Source organism: Thunnus albacares, chromosome 10, assembly GCF_914725855.1.
Source record: "Thunnus albacares chromosome 10, fThuAlb1.1, whole genome shotgun sequence".
Classification (NCBI taxonomy): Eukaryota; Metazoa; Chordata; class Actinopteri; order Scombriformes; family Scombridae; genus Thunnus; species Thunnus albacares.
In genome coordinates, this window is record NC_058115.1 from 27,289,261 (window position 1) to 27,315,694 (window position 26,434).

At 39.0% G+C, this 26,434-nt stretch overlaps 1 protein-coding gene across 2 annotated transcripts in view; it reads right to left on the reverse strand.

Moving 5' to 3' along the window:
- Positions 1-664: 664 nt before the first annotated feature.
- fstl5 (follistatin-like 5) overlaps positions 665-26,434 on the reverse strand; it is a 176,428-nt gene continuing 150,658 nt past the window's right edge. For both annotated transcript variants that reach the window (XM_044364657.1, XM_044364656.1), the window contains 6 exons: positions 23,276-23,302; positions 22,934-23,052; positions 17,335-17,484; positions 12,426-12,533; positions 9,404-9,528; positions 665-3,091 (listed from right to left, as the gene is read on the reverse strand). In XM_044364657.1, the coding sequence (XP_044220592.1) occupies positions 2,389-3,091; positions 9,404-9,528; positions 12,426-12,533; positions 17,335-17,484; positions 22,934-23,052; positions 23,276-23,302 (1,232 nt within the window). In that variant the 3' untranslated portion in view covers positions 665-2,388. The remainder of the gene's footprint in view (positions 3,092-9,403; positions 9,529-12,425; positions 12,534-17,334; positions 17,485-22,933; positions 23,053-23,275; positions 23,303-26,434) is intronic.

A 26,434-nucleotide genomic window follows, 5' to 3' on the forward strand; every position in this document is an offset into this window, starting at 1 on the left:
AAGAAGAATTTTAAAAAAAATTTCTCTGATTCCGGCTTCTCAATATGAATATTTTCTGGTTTCTTTAGTCCTCTGTGATAATAAACTACATATCTTTGAGTTGTGACTTTTGGTTGGGACAAAATAAGACATCTGGGGACATCATCTTGAGCTTTGGGAAACAGTGCTCGACATTTTTCACCATTTTCTGAGATTTAATGGACCAAACAACTAATCTATTGATTTTGTAAGGAGTATATCTTTTAATGGTGGTGGATATTTTTTTATTTAGCCTTCATAAGTTGACTTGTGTTTCTGTATTATGTCACATTTTCCAAAAAGTCCAGAATATCATCATTATTGTACTATATTTGACAAAAAGTGAATACAACACCCCTCCTTATATAAGGTTGTTCACTGCCTGCTTTTCTTTCTGTTAAGTCTCACAGTTGCTTTTTCTTTGTTTGCTAATTATAATTTTACAGTATATTGGATGCCTTGCTGAAATATAAATGTACCCAAAGGAATAACAGAGTCTTGACCTTGTTCTCGTAGCTCCTCTTGTAGCATCATAATTGGCAACAGGCTGCTTTAGCTCCTAAAGCAAACTTGTCAGTGCCTGATCGTCTTTGTACAAGCATCTACAGAGGGTTGTTCCAATGAGAAAAAGAGCAGATATTGCATGTGTTTTTCATGGTATAGATTTTATTGTTTGGTAGAATGACAAGCGTGTTTTCTCTATATAAATAACAACCACATGAAGGAACATACAAGACATGGCTATATGGACGTGAAAGCGGTGTTTGTGACCACAATGTGCTTGGTACAGGATGTTTATAATGACAGCTGTGTTTGTTTAAAAAGGAGTGTGCTGATTATTTGCTCGGAAAATGAACCTGCGTTAATCTGTACAATAATGGGAACTTAATGGACTCACAGTCAGCTGCTATGTACAGGACATTAATAGAGAGAAAATTTTGAAAACAACATGTGACAGAGGGGAGAAATTGAGGATGAAATTAAAATAAAACCAAAATATATACGAGTAAGAGTTTAACAGGAAAGACAGGATGACTTTATATAATCTGTACACATCAAAAATCCATACTAAATTTGAGATACAGTTGCCCATTGTGAGTCACAGAGTCAAAGAGTGCTAGGGTGAAAATGCATAGAAATGTGTCCAGCTAGGAAACGGTTTCATTGACTTGCCAGCTATGTATCTACTGCAGGAGCATTTAGAGAGAGTTGTTTCTCATTTTCAAAGCTTATCCTCAAAGACCCTCTACACAAAACACCAAAACTACCCACTCTGCTAGCTCATCATTACTTCACATTAAAACATCCACTTGAAACACGCTGTCAAACAGAGCAGACAATGCATGTTTTCATAGTCATTCTATTAAAATCTAAGATTTCTTTTCTTTTTTTGGTTCAGGGATATTGAAGTTATGATCGATTTTCTTCACACACAAGTGCTCTATTGACTCATTGCTAAGGAACATTTTGAAATAATTAAGTTTCACAATGTGTAGTGTATAAAGCTGGTACAATTTCACTAACATCGCCACTGACTTTCATTTTTCTGCTTTGGACAAAAAAGGAAAAAAAAAAAAAATCATTCACCTTCCAACGCTGATTATAATTTCGGATTAAAAGGTTACAGAGCGCACAACCATAATGAACCACTCAGTCTCTCAGTCTCCACTTCAAACAGGATGGGATCACAGCAAGGGCTCGTTTTAATTAGACTGAGTCGGCTGCGTTGGACGGACGGATAGACGAGAGCAGTAGATTTGTGAGGAACCATGCTCACCACGAATGAAGGGGTCAAAGGAAGAGGTGTAGTCTGCAGTCACACTGGGAATAATTATGTTAATTCCTCTGATGGAGGGGAATTTTCCTTGAAGGCACAGGAAAAAGTTTGGAATGGATAAACTTAAATTACAAGAGTTAATCTGGACATATGCAGTATATATATCTATTTTTGCCAATTCTCTTAAATATTAGTTTTGTTTAGAGATTAGCTACAGCATTCCCACACACTGAATACAACCAATTGTGAATAATAATGCAAAGTTGCACAAATCTACGGAACTTTTGCGGATTCATTCCAATTTTCCTGAAAAATTAAACCAGCAAGCAACTTTATGTTGACTTGGAGACAAACCACTTGGTGGAAAAAATATCTTAACTTGGCTTTAAGACAATATTAATTATATCATCACTTGTATTTTTTTGTTTTTTGGATGACAGTCTCTCATCCAATGGACTTACAAATTGTCAATTTGGTTTTTGATTCTGTGGTTTTCACTATAGCGCTCCCACAAAATTAAAAAATCTGCAACAGAATTCAGTGCAACAGTACCTTTGAGGAAAAGAAAGCTCATTGGGTCTTGATTTTATGACCTAAGAATCCCCAACCCACACTAACACGTTGCCTTTGAGGACATCAGTGATCTCACAGTTGAGCTTGTTGAGCCGTCCGTCCAGGATGAAGAGGGATTCTCTGGACGGGGTCATGAGGTACTGCCCGAACAGTCCGCTGCCCACCATTACCCTGTTCCTACTGCTCCACGGCCACTCGAATGACTTGGTGGCCTCTTTCAAGCTCTTAATCATCTTGACTTTGCCAGTGCTCAGCTCCACAAACAGAACGTCAGTTTGGCGGCCGGAACTGCCAAACACGTTGTACTGGTGGACCTCAGTGAATGAGCGCTGGAAGGCCAGATCAGACAAGTGAAGGTTGGTGTGAATGTCGAAGGGCTCCTGGATCTCCCCGTGCTCCGAGATCATCTGGATTCTCATCAGACCATCGCCGTCGTCGACAGTGACCAAGTAGTGGCCATCTGGAGACACATAGGGAGTGCCGGTAACATCACGGTTCTGACCAATCACACTATCCGTCACACTGTCCAAGATGATTTGGGGCTGGGAGGCGCCGGTGGAGTCGGGCCTGCAGTTGACAAAGTAGTAGCCGCCAAGGTGGGTGTAGGCCACAGACTTGGGGATGCAGTTATACTCCCGAAGGCTGATGTTTTTCACGTATGACAAAGTCTCCAGGTCGATCTTGTGCAGGACAGGCTCATTTCGATGAAGGATGAGACCAAATCTGTAAGCGATATAAAGAGAAAAAACAAATAAACAAGATTAAATCAATAACACATTTTGTCTTCTAGTAAACCGCAAATTATGACATTTGTTACTCGTGCTACTGCTGCTTGGTTCAGACTGAAATATCTTGACAACAATTGTATGTGTTACAATGAAATTTTGTACAGACATGCATGTTCCCCACAGGATAAATCTTACTGACATTGATCCTCTAACTTTCCTCTACCTCCACCATGAGATTGAGGTTTTGAGTGAAATGTCTCTACAACCATTAGATAAATTGCCATAAAATTTGGTTAACATATCCATGTCCCCTTCAGGATGAATTGTAATCACTTTGGTGACCCCTTAACTTTTCTTCTAGCACTATCATTAGGTCAAAATGCCTTTTTAAGCTTCAGCTGTACTTTGTGTTACATGCTAATTAACTAATGTTAGCATGTTGATATTAGCATGGCTGTAGACTTTTAGTCATAATTATGACCTTATCCAGAGGAACAGGGCAGGCTCAACTTAATGGCCAAAATTATAAATTGGTAACAAGTACAGTTGGTTATAAATTTTAGGACTGTCTGCAGCAGCTTCTCACTCCTTTTAGATGATTAAAACAGTAGGAAATCTTGTAAATTCCAAGTAAAAGTAATTTAATAAGGTAATTTAATCATGCATTGTGTCTGAAAGTCCATTTTCTTCCTATTTTAAGCAAGGAATCTGCCAGGGTGGTGATTCCTTTTGTCTCCTAGGTTCATAAATTTTCAAGCAGCAAGTGGTAACATCTTAAAATAAAGCAGCACAATCCACATATCAAGGCAACATGAAAGAGGAAATATAAATTGATTTGTACTGGGTAATTATGGAAATTGTTGGACTGGCATCATTTAAAACAAATGTTCAGAAAAAAAAATGTTGCTGAGAGGCCCATTTAACCACTTCAAGAGCCAAGTTCTGGTCCCTGACGATATTGGCAGTCTAGCATCATCTACACTCCCCCCTCCAATAGAACTGTAGCAGTTTTATATGTGGCCATTGATCGATGAAAATGATACTCATTACAAAAACCCAAAGAATCTGTTAATGGCACATTACATTTTAGCAGCTGAACAGGGTAGAAGGGGAATATGCAAGAAGCTGACAGGCCTCAATTAAATGTGAATACCAGCTGATCGATGCTGACAGGCACTTCAATCTTGCAGTCATTCATCATCTTTTATGCCATTTGAACACCAAGCTGTCTGTACCTATGAACACAAAATGGCTGTTTGAAAGCCACGGAGCACATTATCATCCCTGTAGAAGGAATCATTGATCTAGAGATCATTCTGTCCACTGTGTCCAGCCAGCAGGCTGCACCAGGTCACAAAAGGGGAGATCTGAATCTTTCTTTTGTTTTTGCAGGCATCATCAGAAAAAAAGAGCGTTAATTAATATAACATAACGTTAAACAATCTTTAATATATGTAGACTTTTGGGCAGATACTGTACAAATGAATCCTGACTTTAGCCCCACATTGGTACTAATTTTAGACTACCAAAATTTCTGACAAATTTGAAGTTTGTCCCATCTGTCTTGAAGTTTAAACAGCAATTCGGTGAGGGTCAGGGGACACTGACTGACTACTGCTCAGTGTAGCATGAATAGTGATATAGAGCTGGTAGTCAGAGCTAACCAGCCATGAGCAGCTGCTGTCAGACTCTCCTTGTTCGTACTGGAAACACACAGAGTCCGGTGGACTGTCACTAGAAGCACATTCGTAGCCCTTTGTAAAAGTTTCTGTGTGGTTCCTCTGCAGCTGAGCTAGCGGCTCTACTACGAGAGGCTCTAGTGTGTGTGTGTGTGTGTCTGTGGGGCAGTGTCAGTATGTAGCCATAGCCCTGCTGTTTATCATTTTATGTTAACATTGCTGCTGTCAGCCCTGAAAATCTTGTAAAGCTCTGAATATAGCACAGTTAGTTATCAGTGGGCCCATGTGTTGTGTTTACTGCTGCAGAGATGGAATAAATCTTTGGGTTATTTGTATAACCATGGTTCTTTGAATGGTACGATGTTGCCTCTCTGCCATCTCTTATCAGGCTCGCTACGCTACCAGCAGCTCTGTGTGAGAGGCACAAACTGAGGATTCAGTTAGCCAGTGTTCTGATATTTATACTTGGCGTGGCAGCCGATGTATGAAATAGACCTCGGAGTCTTGCCTAATATGTCACAATTAGGGAGAGGCCAGAGAATATGGCTGAATTGAATTTTTAAATCCAAGCAGACAAAAATAATTTAATTTTGAGCGGAAAAAGTAGTTTTTACACACAATATGTATATTGTTGGACAAATCACCTGTATTAACATCATCATATACCAGCATAGACCTATGTGATTATGTGTGCAGTGTGAAAAAATGATATAGTGTGTAGTTACTCTTTAAACTTCCATGATCAAATTTTCCACATAGCAAAGATCCATTATAAGCTGTGGTGAGCTTGTTTTAATATTATTGGAGTAGTATTTTACATGTTGTGGTGCAAGCTGCGTTTGCGTGATATGAGATGGATGGGAGAGATGGCAAAGATTCCCATGTTAACGACTTGCGGGTGTTCAATGTAGCTATTGTTAAATTATCTTGAAACAATTGCAACAAAAATATTTTGTTACGATATTGTCATCTATCTCAAAACGTATTTTATCTCTACTGGAAACCGAAAAAATGAAATGACCTCAGGGAGGGTACATTTGGTTTTTTGAGTCATTCAAGAAATTAATCCTATTAAGACTCAAGAATGACTAACTGAAAAAATGATGGAAAAAACCTGTCTTCAAATTGAACCATTGGGAGATTGTAGGTCTTTAACTTGAAATGTCGACCCAACTGAATGGGTTTTATGTGACTTGGAAAGCTAAATTTGTTAGATTAAATTCAAAAGAAACCCTCTTACACTAAACAGGCTGGTACTTGATCCTTCTGTGTCCCACCTGTATTAAAAAATAAGCTCCAAGGCAGGTGAGTATTTCAGAGGAAGATATATTTTTTTTAAATGTACTGTGCAATTTTCCATTTTTTATCCTCTGGGAGATAGAGCTGATAAATTATGGACCAATATTATCACTGCCTGTCAAACACTGCTGAAATTGCTTTGCTATGTGTTGTATTCAATATTGTGGCTGTTGTGACAGATCAATTGGTAGTGCACACATACTGTGATATGTTGGCATGAGCTAAAGGTCAATGGTGCATTTATTCTGCAATGAAAAGATTATTTTCAACAACAGCTAGATTTTTTTTCATGTATGATAAATTAATAATCAGGCTTTGTTTGGCCTCACTCTGGTATGAACACAGCTGGGTTGCTTCATTGGCAGACCTAGATTGCTCTCAGCCAAACTGACAGCTGCAGTTTGTCGTTTGTACCAATGATTAATGCATTAAAGATTCCCCCTGGTTCTGTGCAACAGAGTTATGTTCAACTAAAGCTACTTCACATTTTATCATCTTATCTTCATGTCAATATTTCCAGTTCAGAAATGACTGCGTCAGAACACTTAACCCCAAAGTAATGTTTGCTTTGCAGTTTAAAGATCTTGAGGGCAAAACTCATGAACAGAAAACAGAACAATGGATGCTGCACTGTAAAAGATATCTATAACACAGCAATTCTTGTTCACTCATCCTCCAGAGCAAAAACATAGAATCAACATTTTGCTCGGCTTGTTTTGCCAAAAGGCAATCTGTGCAATGATTAGAAATTTGTGAAAAATAGGTGTGGGCAGCCTGAGCTGCAGGCAGCTGTAGACGTGGGTAAACTTAGGAAATAACATCTTTTTTTGCTGACATGCAGAATTGCCCGACTACAAGTCGATGGTTTTAATGATTGACAGCCCCCAGAAGTTCCTGCTCACATTCATAGTAGCTGCCGAGGGAATCCCCTGTCATTAAACAATCCCCGGAAGTTGCTGAATATATGTCGGGTGTTCACACACTGCTTATGTTGCTAAATCGACTAATCGATGCTGCCTTCCTGCCAACAGATAAATGGCTGTGTGGGTGGTAGATCAAAAAATCTGAGTCACAGTGCAGCCATTAATTTAAAATTTCCTAATATCTGCAATAAAAACAGCTGTCCAGATGAAAGAACAACATCCATACGCATGCATATATTTAAAGCTTTTTGTGTACTTCAAATGTATACTAATACAATCTCTTGGCAAATTTACATAAGTTTACCTCTTAATGTCATTACAAGACTGAATTATGAGTTTATAATGAAACTACATGAACAGCCAAAATCACCTAAATGTGCTGCTTTCATCTGTTTTCCCTGAAACAGTGAGTCAAATAATGATTTTAAGCCAGACTTACTCAGCCTGGACAACCTCTAAATAACTGAGTAGGACATAAGGTAGACAATATGAGAAACACTTAAATATAACGCAACAGACAATGCAAAGCACAGCCTCATCATATACAATAAAGTTAGGGTTGGGCAATATGCTGATATGTACAGTAAAATAAATATAAATTTGTCAGTGATTTTGGTTTTCTGTTTATACTGTTGTGTTGAGAATGTCTCTGGGTGTATTGGACCACCATGGACAATGCGGCAAATCAACCAGCAGGACTGATTAATGGCTGTACTGGATTCTGGTTCGGTTTTTGCGTCAATGTGACAAATTGCCCTGATTGGTCAGGTATTTTAACCAGTTGAAAAAGAGACTTTTCTCTCTGGTTACATTATCAGTAAGTTTTTATATCAATTCATTTCCCATACATTTTATTACATAACAATATATATAGATATTGCAATATACATATACTTACAGTATACTGTGACAGAGGATTTTATCCATGTTGCTCTGTAACAGCCTGCCCACAGTTTTGCAGCTGTACAGTGATGGAACATTTTAAACTCGATGGATGGATTGATAAACTCTACTAGCACTCCACATCAACCAGCCATTATTGGCCATTTAACTAGCAGGATGTCCAATATTTAGCAATAAAAAACATGCTTTTAGCTTTTCTGGCAACATCTCCTTGTAAAGGTAATTATGTTCCACATTTTATCTACATACACAGCACTCATAATAAGAGTACTTGGCCATTGCAGTAAAACACAGTAAGCTTATTTTTAAAGGGCATCACAAATAATAAGCAACTAGCTGGTAAAGACAGCAATATTCAAACACAACACAAAAACAAACAAATGCAGCCAATATTCCCTGCAGGTCTTGCTAGATCTAATTACAGCTGTGCTAGCAACTCCCCCCCTCCCCCCCTCCTCCCACAACCCCACCACACACAGTGGACTGCGCGCTCTGCCTCTCCGGGAGACCGTTAACATCTTGAAATCCTCCAGACCTCCTGCTTACTCTTGGCTTCTTCGTGACATTAGTCAAGCGTTTGGGACCAGCTTTCTCATAAAGCCAGTGTGTGACTCTGCATCCAGTAAGTCTGTGCTGTTCTGTTAAAGAACTAATGTTAAAGAGGAGATGCAGAGGGAACTATCCCCTCTGGCCTCTTTCTTCATAGCTTTAAACATAATTGAATGTATTACTTTATCTCAGTGAGAGCACGCTGCTGCTACATACAGCGATAGCATCAGCACTGAGGGGGCACGTGTTGTCATCTAATTGTTTTCCATCCTTGTAAAAAAGGAAATGGCAGTGGCTATAAACGTAATAGATGATTCAGTTTTTTAAAGTTCATGTAAACCGTCTTCTTTAAAAGAAGCACACACGACCTGAATGGCATTTAAAATGAGGCTGAGCAGAGTTAAGGCTGCATCCCCTGCTAAGTCCAAATGATGGTCATCAGCATGTACTTACCATTCTGGATGCTTAGCAACATAATTATACTGCCTACCCTTGTTTCAGTGGCATAACAGGTAAAAGCAATGTACTCAAACGCTGAGCAAATTGCTCAACACCACCTCAGGTTTCTGACCAGCTCACAGATGGACTGAGTTCAAGCCCGCTAGATAAAAAGACATACTAATTAAAAATTGTCAGTGGTTATTAATTGGCTTTTGGGTCCATAAAATTCACATAGCTAGTGTAATAAGGGTTTATTCTTAGAACTATTTCAGGTGAGCAGCCGCATACTCATTTGCAGCACAGATGACTGGAGCACCATTCTCCCGAAACTTCCATTGACACATTAACAGAGACACACACACTTGCTCTCACACAGTGCAGACATGCTCATCCAAATCATTATTGTAGTATTGAGGTGAGATTGCTTTAAAAAGTGAATAAAATGCCAATGGGGTGAATTTAATTTGCAAATCAATTTGCATTAAGAGTGTTCTTGGATCATACTGGACGTACCTGATGTGGTTAATGATGAGGCTGGATGCAGGAATGAAGAAGTCGTCCACCCTGTCGAAGCGCCTGCCGACCGGCTGAGTGTGAACGGTGTGATGAGACACTCTACCACTGGCCTGATTGATCACCTGGTGAACACAAAGGATAAGGAGGTGGGTGTTTAACATGAGCCTGATGAATACGCGCTGTGCTGCTCATTTAAGTCTATAACTCGTGCCCATTTGGAGCTTACAACCAGTAGGAGAGCATAATTATACAATTTACTTATTTTCAGCAAGACTTTTATTCCAAAAAGCAGTGTTATTGCAGGAAAAATCACTTAATATGTTGCTATCATATGTATATTTGCTTGTTCACCTGCCACACTGCTGAGATGTTGGTGCTTCACAGTGGGAGGTGATGTGCACTGTTGTCATTGGTGTCTAAATAATGCTTGTGCATGCATAGAAGTGTGTACACGTGTTTGTGTGTAGGCAGGGTTCGCTTTGATTGTGCCACAATGCACAAAGCAAATTGCCACAGACCAATCCCTATATTATGAATTTCTGTGCAGGCAATGACAAGCAGGATGTTCAAGTAAAACCACTTGACACTCGAGCTGAATCAAGATGACTCTCAAAAGAAACAAAGGAATGTATGATCTTTTTTTCTTTAATGACCATTTCATCAAATACGTGTTGATTCTATCTGCAGCATGATTTTCAAACATGCGTCATTGTGACATACAGTGTAATTAAGTAATTGTAAGTATTTGTACAGTGTTTTGGTTCTACAGTCCAGCACGTCAAAAAGAAACAGTGACGTTGGCATTAGCATTAGCGTCTTTCACTCCATTCAGGGGCTATAGCAGGTTTAAAGATACAGTGAAGATGCTGGTATCATATGAAACTAGATGACCTAAGGCATCCATTGGTACGAACCATGTCATGCTAGCTTGTCAGGAAGGGGGCTAAATAACGCTCCAAAGACAGGTTTTCAAAGGGGTCCCTTGACCTCTCACCTCAAGATATCGGAATGAAAATGTGCTCTATGGGTACCCATGAGTTTCCCCTTTACAGACATGCCTACTTTATGCTAATCCCATGCCATTTTTGGCAAAAACCATGCATCTTTTTTTACATGTAATATATATGTATTATTATCACCTATTCTAAAAATGGTGTATTTTAATATTTCTGTGTTTTTCTCCTAAACAGTATTGGAACTTCATGAATTGGGTATGATTGGAAAGCTGAGACTCTTGTGGATTCAGTTGTATTCATGTGTGATGATGTTAGTCCCCATAATAGCCATTTCATTGTAATGAGACCATTTTTTGAAACTTGACCTCACTCTATAAAATGACCTTTTGTGACCATTTTGTGATAATCACAGCCTCATGAAACTTTACAACCACAAACTAGAGACTGAGGACATTCAGAGGATGTATGGCTTGTCTAGGTATATTGACAATAAGGGGGTTTCTGAGCAATTTCCAGAACAGAAGTGCTTGCCATCCAATTGCAGAAAAAATGCAATTCTTACAGAAATCTCCAAATGTCAAAAAAATTTGATACCAAATCACAGCATGGATTTTTCTATGGTTTTCTTCAAGGTCTTGGTGTCTTAATGTGGTATTTTTGACCATTTTGATCAATTCTTGAGTGGTCAAAGATGGTTAAATTTTGCACCAATTCTGTGTGACAAATAGTGTCAACCCAAAAATTGCTGCAACGACTTATGAGACATAATTGAGCATGGGAATGGCCATCATATACTTCCATCATAATGTTCTAAGCCCTTATGCACTGTAAACTTTCAAAATTTGAGGCACCTAAGTTAAACACAATGTTTATTACAGATTTATTGCTAGAAAAACTTGACACACAGTGCTGAGCTGCATCTAAAATTAATCCCAGTTTTCAGATGATGTGTACCATTTCTATGTGGCATACACTGTTGACCTGCTATCTCCCCCTAAGGATCCCCTGTCCCCCCCAAAAGTAGATGTATGATCGGAGGGCGGGTGTGGAAGAGGTTAAAAGTGCTGACTTTTAGCTTTCAATTCAGTTTACATGTCTTGTTCAAAAATCAGGGGACATATAAAAGAGGCTGTAATTCACCTTATAAGGATGTGACCACCCTTAAATTAAGCTGCAGGAAGTCAGCACTTTTCAAATCCAATAAGCTGGAATACAGGGCCAAAAAATAGTTTGAATTGTGTTAATGTGCAAAAACTTACACACTGAATATTAATTGCCTCTCATCAGTCAAGAAAAAACAAATGAAAACTAAAATCCCACAGAGAGTGTAGTGATTAATACTACATTTATCTTCTGTTCCTTCCCCTTCCCTATTCTAATATGACAAGTTGGAGGAATTCACATTTAATATATTTTGATTTCCTGTCAAGACTGTTGGTTATTTACAATAAACTGTAGGTGTCATCAAAAAACCCACAAACATAAAAAAACAAAACAAAAAAAACTGCTGCACAAGTTCTTTAATTTGTTGGAGGTACCGTATATATATTGTATAAATGACGATTAAATCCCAAATAAGGTGTTTATTTAATCAGCACTACTGACTGATGTGAAGTTGCTCTCAATCAACTCCTCATATTTACAGTTTCAGAGCTAAAATGATTAGTTGATCAATCACTTAGTCAACAGACAGAAAATTATATATATTTTGATAATCAATTATTTGAGTTGTTTTTCAAGCTATTTGAAGACATCACCTAGGACATCTTTTTTCACATTTTACAAACAAGACATTCATTGAGACCAAAAATATTGCACTGCTTAATTGTAAATGAAAATAATCATTAGTTACAGTTGACCTAATTTCACCAGACATTAACAGGATACATGTACAACGGACACATCTACCGCCCCCCTGCTGGCATTGGAACAAATCCTAACACTGCCTTAAATGTCTGTTTTAATGTCTCGTTCTCTGCCTTTCTACAGTTTCACAAGAATAAAAGTCTGCACAAGAAGAAATAACATTTGAATTTGTGTCAAACAGTGATTTGTGTACTTACTTGAAGAGTAGGGAAGTTCTTCTCCATGTCTCCCCAGCTCAGCAGCCACACCTGGTCGTGGGATTTGTCGTAATGGAGCTTCACAGGATAAGGGTCGGTGCTGACCGTCTGGAGGGCGACACACAACCAAACCAAACCAAACTGAGCCTTCAAAGCCAGCAGGGCCACAGAATAACAACTCAAGGCAATCTAGGCTACACTTTTGAAGAGATACTTCTTCGATGTGCGGTGGTAATGTTTTTGAAAAGTTTTCCTGCAGACTAATGCATCAGGCATTGACAGGAACAAGTCTTCCTTTAACAAGGTGGACTGGAGGTGTACTTTTTATGTATAAGGTGTGTTTGGTGTTGAGCTGCATTTCAAATCAAGTGGTGACAGACACAATTGCTTTACCACACTGAAGTAATTGCTTTCAGTCTTTATCCATTCCTTGACACATGGCGGCAATATTCCAAGTCAGAACAATAGATGAGTCGCATCTGACAGAAAAGCGCTCCTCATGCATTATGTCCACCTGAGTGTAGATAGACAGCCTGCTCAAAGGGAGATGGAAAAGCACGTGGGGGAGGAATGCATGCAGTAGTTTTACCCTCAATGACAGCAAGAAAAAGCAATCATCTTTTTTCAAGAAAATTATTGCAACCTTGTATTCTCACAATCCCCTTTGTCTGTAGCTTTTTTTCTGTAATATTTGTTTTTTCTATGTAGCCCTAACAGTATTGTTTAGCTAGGCAAAACATATATTGTATCACTGAAAGAATAAACAGCTCCTGAGAGGGTTATTGCAAATAAAATGAGAATATCTGTTGAATCCTAACTAATCTATGAGCGTGTAGTCATCTGAGAAAACAGGTGTTCGTGTTATTCTTTTTCTCTGGACTAACAACTTCTTTCTGGCTAAGGAGGATTATCAAGATCCGTAGCCAATATGCTCTTGTAACTTCAGTGCTGACTGTGGATGTGTCAGAAATGAAGCAGGAAAAACGTTACAGCCACTTCAAACTTTTATCCGTGTGCAATTGGCAATTAATTGGTTTTAACACACAAAATACAATCTGCTCATTAAATAGTCTTCACCATGCATTTAATTGGTGACAAGTTTCAAGAACAAAATTAGTTCATTATTATTACTTTACACATGTCAATCATATTAATAATTCGATGAGAAAATGGAAAGGATGGAAACCAAAACCAGAGCTTGTGTCTCTTACTGTTCGAGACAAGAGACAGGTTCAGGTGGTTAATTAACAACTGCTAATATAATGCAATGAAGCTTAACCTCCAGGCGACTGAATAATGAGCTTGTGACAATCTCTGGGACACCAACCTGCTCACTGGCAGGTCCCTGAGAGGCCTGTGAGTTGTAAACAGCCATCATGGTGTCAGAAACATCTGCAGGGATCTGAGCAACCCTGGATTAACCTGACACACCCGAAAACCCACTGACACCGATGATTTAACTGAACGTTGCTCACTAGAGATGTGCTGAATGTTGTCAGGCAGGAACAGTGCTACTTTTTGAGCCAGACTCGCAAAATAAAATTCCCTCAGCAAAATAAATGGTGCTGCAAGGTGGCAGAGTCTTTGAGGGATTGCTTTTTATACCATCTGTGAGGAAAACTGCAGGGATTGCTGTGTTACAGTATCTGTGAGGGGTTGCCAGGTTACACTATCCATGAAGAGGTGGGTGCCAGGGTTACTTGGTCACCACATCAATGTGAAGGTAAAGTGTAGGTCTTGACAGTTGCAGTATGTATGAAATAGATCAGGGCTTAGGTCTTTGCAGCTGAACTAAAGGTGAGAAAGCTGATCTTAAACATCAAAAAGCAGCACTTTAGATTGCCTGTGGAACAGAACTGCCAAACTTTCAGACAAATGAGAAACCTAAAACAGTTTGTCATATAGATAAATTCAACACAAGAGGAACCAGATCATACAAAGTCCTATAATGTGTAATCAAACTAGGGTTAGTGTTCAGTAGCACTGAATCCAAATCCAGCATCAAATTATTGAATCTTTAATCAGCTTTTGTGTGCTGAGAAAGCAGAAACATTTTTGAATGACAGCCTGATTGATGTTCACAACCTGTAGAAGTGAGACTAGCAGCAACAGATGATGAAATCTGATACACTGGAACAACAGATGTAGCCTACTTACTTTTAAACCTTATTTCTCACAAGCTAGTTGATCCAAATACTGGAGGTCCTGATTCAAATTATTAAGTTGATAAGATCAAAGTATTGAGATGATTTTTATAAAAGTTGAACTGACTCTCCTAAATTGACATGACGTGTTAAGTTCTCACCAAGTCAACAAGTTGGTCTTGTTGATCTATAAAAGCATACAGTTCACTCACAATCATAAAGTGTTACTGGGTTACTTTTTTTTCTCTCCTCACAAACCATCTTTGGTAAGTACAGACATTAGCTTTCAGAAGGCACTTTAAGCAGACAAGAACAAAGCTGCATTTTAAACATTATCGAATTAACATTTAAATATATCTGATATAATCTGCCACCAGTTATGTTTTTCCTAACCAGCAAAAGACATGGTCAGCACCGGCTAAAAATGAGAGGACTTCTACCTGAATGCTACATTGCTCTTTGCTAATAAAGAGGAATAAGGAGAAATAAAAGGTTTAATAAGAGATTTGTTAGCAAAACAACTTAAAGAATAAAATAGTATTTTTTACTATTAGTCTTTTTTTGTTTTTTCAAAAACATCTCAGTACAGCATAATTTACGGTAGGTGATAGCGCACTATTAAGATTAACAACAAGCAAGCTAGTCTGGCATAAAATAGCATTGTCAATGAAAATGAATTAACTCTGGTAGGTTAGTTAGTTCCTTTGTCAGCAACTGAAACAAATAAATATGCATTACGCGGTTAATAGTCTATGCAATCATATTGGATGTCTCTCTTCTCCTCTCCTCTCCACTCCTCTCCTCTCCTCCTGTGTCAGCAGCTCTTCTGTTAGCAGCAGTATTCAGGCTCCAAGGGCTTTTAGGGGAGACAGGCTTTAAGATGTCACCAGAGCAGTTCCCCCTCCTCCCCCTTCACACCCTGCACTTAAATCACGCTCTGCCAGCCATCTTTAAGGTTGTACGATTCCCTCTTCCTCCTCTTTCCGTCCCGTCTCTGTCTGCAGTCTCCTCTCTGGTCCGGCAGAAGCAGGACAACGAGACTGATTTAATTTTAATTTTTATTCTCTGAGGGGTCTCCACTGTGAGAAAGAGTCTGAATTTATTGGTGAACAAAGGTCAACCTGATGAACTTTTACTTCCTGAGTGTAAAAGTGTAGATTAGATCTAGTTCAGGATGATTTTATTCTTAAAAAACTGCAGAGTTTGTTCTGAGGAGACGCAGTTTGACAGTTTGATTTATTCCCTACTGATTGTAAAATTGATCAAAGTTGCTCCGGTTGATTTCTCCACTCACTGTGTATGTGTATGTGTGTGTGTGTGTGCGCGTATGCATGCATGTTTCTGTGCATGTGCGTGTGCATGTGTGTTCCTACTGCAGCGGCATCGTCACTGCACTGCCTGCTGATCAATGAGACGACCCAACAGAAGTGTAATGTGAATTCATGTATATCAGTGCCCCTTTTTTTTTTTTTTTTGCTTGAGCACCTGTCCCCCAAAATGTCTGTGCACGGCCCTGCCTCAGTGGCAGTTTAAAACAACATGAATGGGCTGTAATCAACACGTACATAAACCTCGCGTTATGATTGGCTGACAAAGGCTGTAATGAATGCGTGGACGTCTCTTACTACTCAGCTGTGTTTTACGACTGTTACCAAGCAACCAATTGACTGATTCTAAGCACCTTAGTAACCGTTGCCAATAAAGAGGAAAAATATGCATCATCTCAACTATTTAGCCAAATTTGAATTGTTTAACGTTACTAACCACAAGCAAACTAATAACTATATTAAATGTTAGCTAACACCAGTTACTCAGAACAGAAAATAGGCCTTATGAGAACAGATGTTGGTCTTTAGTGATATTGAGCTGACTGTTATGTACAACTCCTTGCAGCTCAAAACATTTAAAATTTAACTTTTATAATGTTGCATATCCTCCAGGCACATCTTTTGACCATATTTAAAGTGTGTAGACACTAAAAGCTTTAAAGCAGAAAGATGATCAAGGTTGTCCATGTTACAGTAGCTGTGATTTTTACGGTAAACAGCAGTTTATAGTTTATTACTGACATAATGAAGTGTCATTCACAGTCAACACATGTGTGGCATGTAGCCTCCTGCCTACCTCTGAAGCTCACCAGTGCCAGTATTAGCACACCACAACACGGCACTCACTCTTGTGTAGTGTTCCACTAAATTATTATTCAAGTAGAATATTTTAAGTCCAGGCATACCTAATGTGCTAGCTGTTTCCAAGAAGTTTGGAAAATGTTTAGATGGGTGAAATTCAGAGAATGTATGAGTCCAGTGCTCTCAAATAACTGGGTTTCTGGATGAAGGACAATGTATTGTGACGTAATGAATCCTGAGTCAAAGGGTGTCATTTGATGAGAGAAATGTGTCCTTCATTCAGCAAAATCAATCACAGAAAGTAACAACTTATCAAAGCTTCTTGTGAAATATGTTGTTCAACTGATGTGGGAACATTTAATTATTTTTAGTATAACTGTGTGACAAAATAAGTCAAGGAGAAGGGAAAAAAAGTCTTGACTCTAGCAACCTTGAGGTCCGTTGGCAGAGATGAAAGCAGATTTTCATTTCTGTGAGAAAGAACCTTCACTTTTACAGTTGCACAAACAGGAAATATATTACATTTGTTCCTGCTCCGTGTTAAATTGTTAACTCTTCTCATATAATACATATGTTGCAGAGTTGCTGGCAAAACATGAACATGAACCTGGTTTCCCGGTTTAGTCTGAAAATTACCTGGACAGCCTTCTGAGACTGGATGTCAACAATGAGCACTCGATTCAAGGTTGGCTGTGTCACATAAATAAACTTGTCCTTGATGTTGACCGCTGATGACCACACGCACCTCTGGACTGTTTCTCCTGCTGCAGAGGGACACACCTCCTCCTGGAAAAGACAAAGCACACATACACGCTGTCAACTAATTGTTTTTCATATAGCAGGGAAATACGTCTCATTAAAAAACAATTATCTTTGTCTAGTCGTTATTCTGTGTTGTTTACTACTTGCAGTCTTATCACCTATGCTGATGCGAGTCATGTTATCTTGCCAACTTAGATAAATTAGCTTTGCGAGGTCCTGCAAAATCTCTGTAATCGCTCCCATTTGTCCACACGTAATCCACAGAACAAAGCCTGCAGACGATCTGTGGCTGTTCAGCTTCCAGTCCTGGCAGCTCTCGCCTTCCAGGCTAACTGTGAACCTTAACCGGCCTTCTGGCTCTGGAGATTTCCTCCCCTTCGTCTCCTCCCCAGCCCTCCAAGCCTCCAGTCTCTGCCCAGTCGCCTTTTCCAGACTCTGTGGGCCGATTTAGGGAGCTGCTGGCCAGCAAGGATGAATGAAGGGCTCTGGCATGCCAGGATGAACTCCTTTTCCCATATTTACAACCACACAGGCAGTCCAGTGACAGGTGCCGTCCCACAGGCCTACTTCTCTCAGTCAGAAGGGCACGAGGTAATGCAGGAACTTCATTGAACTCTATTGGGGATGAGGTGGAGCTACAGCAACACTGACAGAAATTTATTCTCATCTCTTGTGCAGCCCCCCACTCATTCTGTCCCCTATATTTTCTCTATAGAGGAAGGTTAAGATGGTTAATTTGGGCAGACATGCAACAATAACATCAAGTTAAGGTCATTTCAAGATGCAAAATGCTAAAACAATGACAGTGCTTTGGCATTTTTTGATTAATAACAAGGTTTTCAGTTCTTTGTAGCTGTAATGTATGGAAGTGTCCAGCTGAAAGCACAATCTGTCAGCGTGCTTGATCTAAAACAGGTTGGGAAAGTCAGTCATAAAAGCCAGAAATCCCTGCACTTGCTGAACTTATTGTTGAGTCATTGGTATTGAACCTTATGAAACCCCTGCAGACCCACACTGTGGTCATTTTCTGCTCTGGGACTGTAAATATCGTACTTATTGCACCTTTAAGAGGTGAGAAATCGAGCATCTGATGCCCAGCTGAGGGTGTGAATGGAGGCGGCTGTAATCCTCCCTGTGTTTATGTGTGTTGCATATGTCTGTATGTGTGTGGGTGCATAGCATGTATGCGATTTATGTAGTAACTGAGAGCTTCTGAAGACTGCAGATATGTTTTTTTCCCTTTATTATGGAAATGTCTACACTCTCCAGATACAGAACAGTATTCATTTTTCATGGATTCATTAAAATCCTTAATGCATACGACATTAAGTACCAACAATACAATACTATATATCTTCACAGAGACCAAGAAATATTAGCATGAGATATTTTTTCAAATGATCTTCATACTTGTGAATGCGGATGATGACATTTAAAGAGCTGTGTTGAAAAATATGAGGGTTCTGATATTCCCCAGTTAAGTCACTGGATGATTGGTAGGGCTAATATATTTTGGAGATAACATCAGCCGTCTTTGGGGAGGAAAACTGAAGAAAACAGTGAAGCATCAACATCCAAAGTGTCAAAATAGGAACTTTACAAGCACTTTTATTCTCCTAAGGTGCATCTCTATGGTCTCAATCCAAACTGCTTTAAACGTAGCACGTAATGTTGATTTCAGTATATTTCAACAGATAACTCGGTTGGAAATAAACTTTTTACATATAATTACATCACACTGAAGCATGGCTTCATCAGACAAGAAATAAAGCACATCCCTTGAGGCTCATTTAACAGATTTTCACCTGGATGTCACAGTATGTCCTCATGCATTCACAAATTGTGTTTCCTTCTGTACCGAGATGTTAATCATCACAGTTTAGAGTAAACAAAGTCCTCTTGGAAAACTAAAAGCTCAGAAAATGCTTTTGGTCATAGAAAATTACAAGAAAAATTGAGAGGAAGTATAAATGCGCTGTTGATTACACGCAACTCCTTTGAAGTCTATAAAACAACAAAACATACAGTGTTTGGTCTTCGAGGGGGATTTTTTTCAATCCAGTTATTGTACATAATATTGATCTGTATCCATTTTTACCCGTTTTAAAAAGGAAAAAAAAAATCTTTTGAAATGAAAATAAAAGCTAAGCCCTACACATATATACCTATATATATACTGTATATCACATTGCCAGTACATAACTATAATACCTTCCTTTGTGTTTAACTTAAAAAGAATCACTAATAACCCACGCAACAATCTTGGCAGGGACAAAAACATTCATCTGTCTGTAGAGGAAAACAAAATAAAGATACTTCTTTGACTGATTTAACTACAATGGGACATCACAGTGTTTTGCCTGATACTGAATGTATCACAGTAAAACACTCTATATAGCAGTTAAGGATAATAGATTGGCTGTGCGATTACCATAAACAAATCAATCAATGCTCCTTTGCGATGGAGAAAACGTGAGCGCCATGCTGGGAACAGGCTCATGTTTTCTACACAGCAATCCCCAAGACAGCACTGGAACTGGCATCACAGCAATTGCAGTGATTGATATCCTAATACGAACACACATCTCAGAGGATCGCTCGGCTGATTGTTGTGCATTCATGGCATTGCTTTATGTATAACAGCCATCCAATCAGTGCAGGTTCCTGGATGAAAGGCAGCTTAGAGGAAAGTGTCCATTCAAGAACACATGTAAATCCAACAGGTATCTATCAGCGAGCTGCTTTGAAAGCTTCAGCAATAAACTGTGATTCAGCAGGGAGTCTGGGTATAAAGACTCTGCAGAGAGGTGTAACCCCCTCTGACTCCATGTGGTCTTTCAATGAATTGAATCAAACTGGCTGAAGAGTGAAAGGTGGCTCCAGATTCCGCAGGGTATCATTTTCTGTGAGCTAGCAATACTGAACAAAAGAGCACGTCTCACTATCAATTACAGCTGCACTAATCAATATTTTTTTATATTTACAATGAAAAAAATGACACGGTATACTATGAAAGGAGTTGCTCTTAGTGATGAGCCCACAGAGAAATATCCCTTCAGCTCTATGGAGAATTTTGACATAGAGGTATTTTAGCCCACTGTTGCAGCTGTTTTAGCAAAAAGCTCTGATAAACCAGCTGTCCACTACCTGCTCAGCATCCAACTAGCCGATGAACATAGTGAAGCATTTATATGATAAGAAGACAGATATTCCGTTATGTACAGTAAAGCCTTTTCTTCAGCTGGATGCAGAATCCTTACTTGCTCAGCGGTATTTGCATAATAATCTGGACTAAATCCCCGTGCAAACTATACTGACTGCTAATGATTGATTTCAGTAGCTGACACTTCAAGTGTTACTTGTCAAGACCAGCGAATAATAATTCTCATCATGAGTTACGGTGTACATTTTGTCATTCAAAAACACACCTTCCTATTTCCCCACAGGAATTCACTGTTAAAACCTATAAAAAAAAGTTTTTTATCTTTTCTTGATTCATGGTAAAATATCAAATGTTTATGTCACATCGGTACACATTTAATAATGTATGGAAATAATACAATATAACACTGAGGGAGAAATAAAACAGGACAAGTTCAGCCAGTTCAACTCGACTAGAGCTTGCAGACACACTATACTCTATGCACCTTTTGTAATAAGGCGGTCTATTTACACTCATGCTCATCTTCACTGCTCACTGCATTATCACTCCATTACTTACAGTGTTATAGTAATAGATAGGATAAGACATTTCACCTCTCATCCAAAAGACTTCCTCAGCCTTTTGGCTTTTTTTTATGAGAGTAAGAATGTCTTTAATAATCTTAAGAAAGTCCAGTTGCTGTTGACTTGGCCTTTTCTGGATATACCATGACCTGGATGACTGGAAATCTTCAGACATTACACACAGCATTTAATCACCCCATCTCCACTACAGCATCTACTTGTAGAATCTGCTTGTAGTTTATCCTGAAGGGGAGGGATGTTTATCAACACTCTCCAATCTCTCTCTGTGTGCTTATGTGATTGCTGCACCAAGTGATAAGGTCAGAACCTAGATGCCAAACATTAACTACTCTATAATCTCTTACAGTAATGATATGAAATATTAAATACCATGAGAGTTGGCTGACTGAACTTTGAGAATGCTTTAACCTTTTGAATGAGAGTGGAGCATGTGGAGCTGGAAAGCTGTACACTCTATACTCTGGGAGTTGCTGGTTGTTGTTTTATCCCAATTTCTCACCTGGTTGTTTCAAATATTCTTAACCTTTGAGTGAAACATTCTGTTGGCTGCTGCCACAAGACCTCTAAGAAATGATTTATTATTTAGTCTTCTACAAGAAGCCGGCCAGACTGGGCCTGATAAAATCTTTATAAAATATGTTGAAAAGAAATAATTTAGGTTGCCACCAACTCCTGGAAAAATAATGTTTGTCTCTCTAGCTAAGCTTGTATTTGTTCACTGGCTTGTCGCTAACTTTGTCTGTCTGACATTTGGTGCTGGGAAGGTAGTGCAGGGTGGTTTATCAGAGCTGTTTTGCTGAAAACAGGTTCTTTCTGACGCTGGAGACAAGGTTGATGAGAGCAAAGTTTTGAGCTGAAAAACCCAAGCAATGAACTGAAAGCAAATTAGCTTCAAGCTAACTCTGGTGCAGTGCATCTTCAATGTTTCAAACTGCACACTGTCCCATTCAATAAATAAACATATCAATAAACTCTGTGTAGAGCTGTGGGAAACTGAGTTTGTCACGATGTGCAATCCCTTTCACATGACACATTGATTCACTATTAAATAAAATATGTATGTGGATAAGTGCAGTTATAAGTTCAAAAGTCAACTCTGACTTCCAAGGAGTACTTTGGTTAAAACATTCAATCGCAAATCTTAAAACTCTGTTAAATGCACCAGACCAGTAATGGAAAGCTAAAGTTAAACATTACACTTAAACATCCTGTAGTCAGTTCACTTTTTTAAGATTTAAGGTTGATGTGAAATAAATTCACCATTACGGTGCAGCATTTTGTTCCCAATTACAAAGACAAATTGTTCTGAATTTGCCACAGCTCTGATTCCCCTAGAGAGCGATGGCAGCTGAGGATCAAGGTATTGTAGGATACCAAAAAAATCTGATTCCTTAGAAAAACAGTGGAACTAATTAAGACTGACTGCTATAACATCAACCTATGTCATCATTATATTATCCAGGAGACTCCCATGTTTCTATGTTAAGGAACAGTGAGGATATTATTAAAAGAAAACGTTCAAATGGGGAATTGAGCTCCTTTTCGCTTTGCAGTTCTATAGCAGATAGAAAAGGATGACCCGTGCCAACAGCAAAGCCAAAGCACTCTTCCTCACAGCTCTTACTCTCACAGGTACCTGGTGGGTTCCAGTCCAGCTTAAAATGAATCACTGTTAAAATGAGTCACTTTAAAAACAGCTGAATGTGTCTCTTGTCCAACCACTCACCTGCAGAGCCAACAGCTTCTCACTGGGCTTAATATGCCGTTGTATCTCACATGCCACTGGCTGGATGACTTTTATGCCGTCTTCATAGAACACGTAGAACATGTTTCCGATGCCAAGACCTGTAGGAGAGAAGAAAACAGCTTTGGTACATACCTGAAATAGACTAGATGAGACTCCACAGTGTGAACATTTGCAACGGAAATAAGCCTACAACATTGTTATCTACTTTCAAAGCATCAAATCATTTAATCCCTCTCATCACAGTTCAGTAACCCTATTACAAAAATTCAATTAGCTCAGTTTAATGAATGCTATAGTGGAGCAGAAGCAGCCTAGACGTACCTTCTTCTCGCCATAAAATGTTTGCCACTGTGAGGGAGAAAAAGAGGAAAGCACGGGTGAAAATAAATGCAAGAATCAATAGGGTCCCTTTGTGAGCGCTAACACCCAAACACTAACTCCTGTTGAGGCAAAGAGGAAAGCAGACTGCATGAAAGTTTTATGGAAACTGTCTCTCTGACACCTAGTGCAACAAACAATCGATAGAGCCCTCTGCTTGGAAATAATTTGATACCAAACACTGGAAAATGGAGTGCAGTCAACAAACTACTGTAAAACACTTTATGATTTTTGGACGCTGAAAGTCTAGTAAGCTTATGTGGAGTGAGGTGAAAAAACCCTCAAAAAAAGCTTCAGCATCAGATGATCATCCGTCAATATGAGTGTTATGGATAAGCCGCCTTAGACACCCCAGAGTAGTCCACAGGTTTCAGGCTCAGATGATTATCATAAGTCATTAGGAGGGATTAGTGTGCTCCTTCTTCAGTGGCAAAACCAGTTTTGGCTCCCATAACAGGTAATTTCTCATTAAATTCATTTAGAGGTGACATGCAGACATACAGAATGATATGAAATGAAAGCCACATAACACCCTGAGTGCTTTAATTGGCGACCTAAAACACACACCAGCTGTTGGCTCTCGAAGCAGTCACTGGGGACTCTGAGAGAAAAGATGCCATTACTTCAAATTATTTCACTAAAGAGTGATGTACCAAGAGGAGAATCTTGGGCCATTATAAAGTTATTTTTCATGCAAATATCAGAGCAAATTCTTCTACACTCTCTTTTTAACTGTGACCTTCTCTCTCATTGTTCATCTGTCCCCTGGTCTTCCCTCTGCTTCCATTCCATCTTCCATTTTCAGGCGTTTTCAGTCTACAAACCAATCTCCAGCCCAATTCACAACCGATTCTAATCTCACCTCTATTGCAATACTCATTCCCTCAGCCTCTTGCTTGGGTGGACCGATTCAGAGAAAGAAAAGGGGGAGACAAAGCCAACTAGGCACCACAGTGCCATTAGTCAACCTTAATCTTTCAAAAGTGCTTTGTCAAGTGCTTCCAGTGCACTCTTGCATACCTTTTAGCTCATTAAAAGTTACACAAAAGGAGTGGTTTATAGATAGAGGGACAAGGAAGTAAGGAAGGACGGCAAGGACAAAACAAAAAGAAAAACAATACAATTTATTTGAGATGTGCCAAAAATGGAAAATGGAGAAAATGGAAAAGAGGAGTTGAGATGAGATCTTGTGTGCCCGGGTCTTTTCCAATAGCCCACAGTATTGATGCTATTCATCACTTGGCAGAAAGACTGTGGCTGTTCTGCGCATACAAGGGACCCATACATCAACTTCATCATCCATATAACAAAACAAGCTGGCTGCCACTGTAGGCGGTGAGTTCACTCTTTCTGGCCATAATAACTGTGTTTCCACTAGGTTCCAAACACTGGGAACACCACGCTCACCAGCCAGCCTGGACTCTGCAGTTCCTTCCCGTCAGCAAGGTTACATAAATTCAATTTGTTTACAAGAGCACGCTGCTGCGACAGTGGGCCAAACAGCCTGTGGTGTTCACCATAGTGGCATGGCAGTAGACAGCGAATGCATAATATAGGTAGAGTAATTGGATCACAGTGGATGCAAATGCAAAATGTAACTCAGGATGACTGCCTTGGGTTTGCAGGCTTTTGCTGCTTTTTTCCAGGGATTATCCTAAAAGTTTCTTGGCAACACTGACCAAAGCAGTGTGTTTAGGTTATGATTTAATTATAAGCACAGCACAAATATTTTATCTGTGACAAGTGCCCACTCACTGCTGTAGCCAGTTCTAGTGAAGAAGCAGAGCTTAAATGCTACTAAAAAGGGAGAAAAATCTTTCTTCCTCTCTGTTTTTCTTTTGCTTTTTCTTCATCTCCATTGATACAAAGCAAAGCAAATATCCTGTCAGTGCAATGACTGATAACATGCAGGGTAGGTACACCACACAGTATATCCATCACTGCAGCTATGCCAGTAGGATTTTAGATGCACCTGCCAACACCCACTTAAAGTACACCCAGGCCTGGATTAAGATGCCTCAGGACCCCCCGCTTTGGCTCTTTGACAGATCCTGTAAACCTGAAGATCAGCAGAAATATATCCATATCAATGGTGTCTATAAAAGTAACTTCAGTTCAGCTCTCAAGTGTTCACTTTTTTAATATCTTTCCTTTTTTCTCCAGTTCTGCTCTCTGAAATTATCTCTGAGGATAATTTTCTGTTTATTGATTCTCCTTCAAGGAAGTATGCAACAGTTCCTTTTTTTTCAATTTCTATTCAGAATCGGGTAATTCTTTACTGATTTTCATAAAAAACAAAATGCTTAAAAAAAAACTTTAAAAAGGTTAATAGGCAACTAATGATCCCGTGTGACAGACCTTTTTTTTGCTTCAACACTAAAAAGTGAGTTTTTGAGAGTCTAATAGGTTGCTATGAAATTAAGTCTTAAAAGGTTAGTAGAATTACAAGGTATAATTTTCTTGCATGATTTGCAAAATATAAAAATTATGGTTTATACAGTGAAGGAGAAGTCGAGAAAGGTCATTTTAAACTGTAATATTTACATCTTATTCAAAGCAGCTGCCAACTGATAGTGGCTTGGCCTTTCTAATGTTAACCTGAACACTAATGAAAACATATCAGCAATCAGTGCTTTGTGCGAGGGGTGGAGCCAAGTTCAAATATGGTATTCAGAGAAGTATACCTAGTGGGTGTTTACAAATATTTATTTCATACAAATATTTTTTAAGATATTTGTTTTTGGGAAGGAAAAAAAACAACATGTCAAATAACAGGATGCAGGTTGGGACTCATAACGTAGCAAGTTTAAATTGTTGTCTGTCTCTGTGTCATGAATGCATAACTAGCTGCAGATCTGTCTGCCTGGTGGAGCTGAGCTGTGGCTCACTGGTCAGTACAGATGTTCATGGTCTGGGAAACTGGACTTCAAGACCTAGTATGGGAGCCCATTTTGTAAAAATGTTTATTGAAGAGCACTTACTTCAACACTTTAATATCCTAAAACTAATGTAGTAAAAATAAAAACCTTATTTTTTTCTTTTATTCAAATACAAATACAAATAATTTTGCTGCCTCAACAAATACAGATACTACAAATACTG